The 6,672-nt window shown below is 41.8% G+C and overlaps 1 protein-coding gene across 1 annotated transcript; it reads left to right on the forward strand.

The window, feature by feature from the left end:
• The first annotated feature begins 142 nt into the window (after positions 1–142).
• LOC119276645 (flap endonuclease 1-B-like) lies at positions 143–4,890 on the forward strand. Its single transcript, XM_037557768.1, has 12 exons — positions 143–260; positions 358–474; positions 2,373–2,416; positions 2,500–2,559; positions 2,632–2,685; positions 2,777–2,908; positions 3,722–3,821; positions 3,898–3,963; positions 4,039–4,089; positions 4,170–4,285; positions 4,658–4,742; positions 4,830–4,890. The coding sequence occupies exons 1-11, from the start codon at positions 249–251 to the stop codon at positions 4,662–4,664; spliced, it is 759 nt and encodes a 252-aa protein (XP_037413665.1). The 5' UTR covers positions 143–248; the 3' UTR covers positions 4,665–4,742; positions 4,830–4,890.
• Positions 4,891–6,672: the final 1,782 nt, after the last annotated feature.

Genomic DNA, 6,672 nt, shown 5'->3' on the forward strand with positions numbered 1-6,672 from the left:
AGAAGGACTTTTCAGAAAATTAAACAAAACAAAATCTGTTTATTAAGTGGTGGGGTCCACCAGGCCACGTGTTGGCCGCTGGTTGGCCCTGCACAATAGTGGGTGCAGGGCTCCCAGGAGAGCCGATCCCTTCCGACACAAACGAGCGAGTCCTCCAATCAAGGCCGAAGCCGAGCCGCCTACGCCACTCCGCACCCGCTCTCCGCCGCCGCCGCCGGTCCGCACCCGCTCTCCGCCGCCGCGCCGAGATGGGTATCAGGGTGAGTCCCCCTCTCCCTCCCGTTTGGATATCTGCTGATGTACTTAACTTGTTCCTGTCTTTCTTTAGGGTTTGATCTTGTTCGTGTCTTTCTTTAGGGTTTGATGAAGTTGATTTCGGAAGAGGCTCCAGATGCGAAGAAGAAGTGGGATTTAAGACATTACTCTGGAAAAACTATTGCCATTGACACAAGCATCTGCATTCATCAGTTTCTGGTACAGCTTTTCCATGACAAGCTTCTTTGCCCTCTTGCATTTCGATATGGTCACATCTGCTAGCATATCTTCTAGTACAGCTTCCTGCATTTTCTCCACCCTCCATATTGGATTGTCTCTAATCTGCCTGAAGTATTTCCTAGCAATCACAGTACTAGTCAGCAGCTTATTTGTTTCTCCTAGGCACACAAGTGTGGACATGATTGTACCTGTGAACTATCAACTAGTCAGATTTGCTATTTATTGACCCATAGATGTTCCATTTGCAGCCAACCCAGCTACACTTGGCACTTACTCTCTTCTTCTCATCCTTAAAAAATATCAAATGATGAAAATTCTTCAGTCCATATTTAACTAGTGCATTTTTGAATTCTCTGCTGTCAGTAAAAGCCATGCCAAGTTCAAACTGGGGTGCTTCTGAAGTATCATCATACACCTTATGGTTGGTCTTTCTCCTTCTGACTGCATTAACCTCTCCATCACTAGCCTCAACATAAGAAAGATCATCATCACTTTCAAAATATGGAGTGTCATCTGCATCATCATCTAGCTTACATGTTTCTGGTACAATGAACTCCTCAGGAACATTGCAAGCTTTTGCTTCTTCCTCCCCTAGCATTTTCTTTCTCTTTTTCTCCTTGAATTCTTTAGCATATTTTCGGTACTCAATGATTTCTTCATCTTCAGCAGAACTATTGCTCTCAGCAGGAGGCACAACATAGTCACTGTCACTATCACTGTCAGAGTCACCTGAAATATGCAGCTCCTCGGTTGCAACCCCTTTTCCTCTATTAGACACTAAACTTGCAGCTCTGAACACGGGCAATTTCGTCCTGCATTGATCACTCGCTGCATTTCTTTCCTCTGCCTGCACCTCCTCTACATGCCCTGCATGCCCATGCCCTTGCTCTCTCTGCATATCATCTGTATGCTCTGCTTGAAACTCATTTGCACATTCAAACTCCCAATCACTTGCTGAAAATCTGACCGAAAGATAGTCTAGTGGATCCATTTCCTAAACAAAAAATTCAGACAATAAACAACTGAATTAACTGAACTTCTGAACTTTTCTCAAAAAACTGTCTTTTTTTCAGATGAACAAAACCATACATCATCTATTCATATACTAAGCATATGCACATCGATTTCATCTACAGAAGGCACCCTAAAACGCCATCTAATATGCTTCCACCACTCTGTGAAAAAACATGAACAAAACCCTAGCCCCCAAATCAAATCCCCTGAAACCCCTAACTGACAGCCCTAATGTGGATAGAAAGGCAAGATTTGCAGAGGAATATTAGGGAGCACCGACCTGATCGTAGCCGCCGGTCGAGTTGTTCAGTACATGCCGACGATCGTCGCCTGCACCGCCGTGGTCGCCCAAATCACTGCCGCCGTGTCGTTAGAGAGAAGAGAGGGGAGCGGGAGATGAAAAGGTGAAGCGGAGCGGTCGAGGCAGGGCGAGGGGGTGTACTAGACCGTCACCACCCAACTATTGCCGACGTGGCAGCCCATTCGATTAAAATGCTCAACCACCCCTGCCCCTTGGGCAAAACCGGCCTCACAAACCCACCAAAACGGCCTCAGGGGGTGATTTGTCTGGTATATGTTAGTCTAGGGGATTAAGAATCCGGTTTTGCAGTTGGGGGGGTGATCTGCTCGAAATCTGACAGTTCAGGGGGGTATGTGGACTTCTTTCGTTTTCTGTGTTTGGCACCTGTGTCTCATCTATGTACAAAACTGCACATGGAAAGTTAAAGACCAGAAGGCATAGAAAAGCCCGTGAATTTTACTCTTTGCATTTTCTTAAACGAAAATAAAATGAAGATGAACATATAGTATGTATCTTGAGATACTACAAAGCAGTTATTAATTGTCGTATCTTATGCTCACAGGCTGTAAATGGAGAGATGAAAAATCATAACGGTCAACAAACAGGGTACATAAAATATATTTTAAGCATTTTAATATCTTAAGTTCTACTAACAGCATTTACTTTTTTATTTTGATTTTGTTACGCAGCCATATTCTAGGCTTACTTCAGCGAACTGCTAAATTTTTAGAGGCTGGAATCTATCCAGTGTAAGAACTCTCCTCCATCGATATGAATTAGTAAATGGATCATTGTTTTGTTTGATCACATTTTGTTTTCAGATACGTTCTTGAAGGAAAACCTCCTAAAATGAAGAAGGGAACACTTGATGAAAGGTATGCTTTCTTTCACTTTTGGATTGTTTAACGATATTTTGGACTTGGGTATATTTATTTTTTGCTTAAATTAGTGCCCCTCTCTTTTCAGAAAATTAAAGAGACAATTAAAGAAACAGACTGCAGAACATGAACCCAGAGGCATTGCTGGGCTTCAGGCAGCTGAAGATATCAGGAGGACTAGTTCTGACTCTAGCGTTTCTCCACTAACAAAGAAACCAAGGTATGATCTTATGCTTTAAAGGTGCTATCAGCCGCAAAATGAGATATTGTTGGGCCTGCTCTCCCATTCTTGAGACCCTATGTTCTTTCTTTTTCATTAGACTGGATAGTCCTTCAGCCACATAACAAGAATAGGTAAGGGCTAATAGGTTGTCGCAACCCCCTCGTTGGGATAAAAGCTTTTGAAAGTTCTCCATTAATTCGTACCGCGTACCTCACATTCATCAGAAAAACCCAATTTACACATGACTCCCTGAAGGTATCTCCATTCGACTCTGTCATGTGCCTTCATCATATTTATTTTCAGAGCAAAAAGGGAGTGTTAGCCTCACATTGGGCACGCAGTTCGAAAGTCAACCGCGCAGTAGAAAAACAAGGGCACCAGGGGACCAAAGTCGGGATCTGGATGCAAGTGGAAGGCAACAGAAGTGCGCTGCGAGAAGATCACAGACGCACAGATGATCTCCCTACCCTGAATCACGATCTAGAGGGGATTGGATTTGGGGAAGGAAGAAAAATCGCCTCTCTCTACTGTTCAGCCAAACTGTCGAGAAAGGCTCCCCTGTGTGTCCGGCATAGCAGGGATATTTAGGGAAATAGAAATATAGCTAACACATAGAGAGCTACTAGACTTAAACTATCACTAGGCACACACGACATCCGACTCAGACTCCTATTTCGCGTTTGACACAGGGCCGACCGAGTGTGCCGCGTCCGGCACTTCTTCTTCATTCTCTCATATTGCTGGCCCATAGAAGAGTCTTAACAATTTGGACTTGCGAGCTTTATAATTATTTTTTACCACGTCATGCAGGGTTGACGTTGCTTCACGAGCCCACGTCAACGACAAAGATGTACTTGAGGATCCAAGTAAAGCTGCAAAGATGAAAGAATTGATAGAAGGGACAACGATGGTAGTTTCTTCATTTTGCATACATTTAGATATTGTTTCCATAAAAAAAACTAAGACGATGTTTCCTTGATGAACAGCTCACAAACACACACTCAAATGATTGTAAAAGGTTGTTTGTACTTATCGGTGTTCCTGTCGTACAGGTAATTAAGCTGTGCCTATTATGACGCTGAATGTTATATTTTAAAGAATTATTAATCCTTTTTTGGTACTAATAGGCTCCCGGTGAAGCAGAAGCCCAGTGCGTCCAGTTATGCAAAGAGAGCAAGGTTCTTTTAACCTTACCTGTTTCCTTCGCTTTCTTTAAATGTTGCCTCTTTTGAGTTAAAGTATATTGTCTATTGTTTAGGCGCATGCTGTTGCCTCGGAAGACTCGGACTGTCTTCCGCTCGGGGCGCCATTACTTCTTCCGTTCTTCGGAACTTTAAGGCTGATGGATTTGTGGAGGAATACAATACCACCAAGGTATGCCCAGCTTCTAGTTTCCTTATGTGTCTATCCTCCTGCTCATTTAATTCAATGCCCTGGACACAGTCCCACAACTGCAGAAATTCCCAAATCACAATCCGTGAAAGAGCTCCACGAATTACAGAGACCCACCCATTATTGGCCAAAGCTTCTGCCACTGTTTGCCTTTTACGAATTCTAGGAGGCACGCTAGCGAATACCATAGGTGCAAGGTTCTCCAGATTAGCAATTCCTACCCCCCCAAGATCAAGAGGCCGCATGACCTTCTCCCAGGCGACCAAACAGCAGCCACCATTAGCTTGCTCCTTCCCCTTCAGTACTTGTCTTAATGTCACATTTTTGTTAGTGATGCAGCAAATTATGATGCAGGTGTTAAAGGGATTAAATCTCTCTCCGGAAGAGTTTCTTGATCTTTGTATTCTATGTGGTTGTGACTACTGTGAAAAAATTGAAGGTAACCAATATGCAGATTCTCACACTTCCAAAAACATTGTAGGTTGTGAAAACTTATTTTTCCTATTTATTCCTGCTTGTCCATCAGGAATGGAGAGCAAAGATGCATTGCATCTCATTCGTGAACACCGTAGTATAGAAGAAATTTTGGAGAAAACAGAAAGGTTCATCTATTTCGATTTAAATATCTAATGGCATTTAGATATTTATTTAAATATCTGATGTTCAATACTGCTTCGTGCATGTATTCAGCAGGTTCCAAATTCCTGATGATTGGCCTCATGCAAAAGCTCGGGAGTTATTCAGGGAACCTGATGTTACAAAAGATGTTCCTGACCTTCAGTGGACTGCACCTAAAGAAGAGGTACACTACTTGCCATTAATTGATTATTTGTCGCCATTCATCCATCATTAATGTTTCTATTTTTTCCAGGAACTCATTGCTTTCTTAGTCGGTGAGCATGATTTCATTGAAGGTCGTATGGAACGGGTATGAACATTTACTTGTTATAATTGCTAGTTCAATTACTATTTTACAAAAAAAAAAAATCTCGAACATGCAGTAGAGCTGCATTTATAAGAGAATAGAACCCTAGTCCTTACCCTGATAGATTTTTTTTTGTGTGTGTAGGTAGTAGAAAGGCTTAGGAAAGTGATAGCTCTAAGATCGCAACCAACGTGAGTAATCTTCAACAGAATGTTTGTGTACATATTTTTTTTTTGAAGTTGATTATATTCTTTGACATCATGTTTACCAGAGTGAAAGGCCTTTTCCAGCAAGCGTTATCTAAGAAGAAACAACCGACGTGAGCACTATGATCCATCTCTAATGGAGTACTTATGCACATATAGTATTTGTTGAAATTGACCATATTATACTAATTTTTTACCTCATGTGATCAGCATTGAAGGACTTTTCAAGTCAACATGAGCACAAAAACGAAAGGTACTGCTAATGTTTAAACTAGCTGCTATTAAACTACTGAGAGAGCTACTGCTGCTCTCTATTTTATACGTACATAGCAAAGTCAGCTCTAGGTACAAACTAGAATTGAGTACTGTTAGTTGCTTGTATATGATCTGTTCCAGTTATTTCGTGCTAGTGGCTTCAAACATAGTTCTAGTAGTTTTCTGCAACAACTTAATCTTTCTGCTCAAGCGGATTCAGTTCTAAGTAAAATGTGATAACTGAACATACCATTAGACAGGTCCCTTTTATCATGGAGGTTATTCAGATTCAGTAATCTACCTCTGCCCCATAACCATAGTTGGGTACATGTGGGATGGAAACTCACTGCAGACTATTGATGTTTGAAATTCAAACTTCTTTTGCAGGATGACAAGTAGCTCGTCCAATTCTGCACGGCTCTCGGTAGAACGGAAGCCTTTTGAAGTGCTTGTAAAAAAAGTTGATGCCGGCTACAAAATGCCTTTTCTAGTCAGTTGTATGTTTCCGGGAGCAATTCTGCTAGTTTGACTTGTAACGTAAGATCGGAACGACCTCTGTTTCCGGGAGCAATTCTGCTAGTTTGACTTGTAACGTAAGACCCAGCCAGATGATGATGGTTGCAGTCGAGTATTACATTAACTGTTATGGTAGAGCAATTGACTGCAGACATGGGCTCTTCCCTTTTCTTTTTTTCCCCATATCTTGTGCAAAGTTTCTTGTTTGCTACTTTACGCTTAAAGGGCTGGTGATGATTTATGTATTTAAAAGTGATGTTAAACTTAGTTAAAGCCTGTGCGCTAGACATATCGCCGTGCTCAATTTTTCTCGGGAATCATCACCAGTCCAACATACGACTCCAAGTGAGGACGAATAATGACACGAACAGTGATTAATAAACTAATACACAAAACGGCAACAAAGCTTCAATAATCAATATGTTGAAATATGAAATGTTTGGTGGACAAGCGAAAGGGATGGCTCT

This window comes from Triticum dicoccoides, chromosome 3B (genome assembly GCF_002162155.2).
Source record: "Triticum dicoccoides isolate Atlit2015 ecotype Zavitan chromosome 3B, WEW_v2.0, whole genome shotgun sequence".
Lineage (NCBI taxonomy): Eukaryota > Viridiplantae > Streptophyta > Magnoliopsida > Poales > Poaceae > Triticum > Triticum dicoccoides.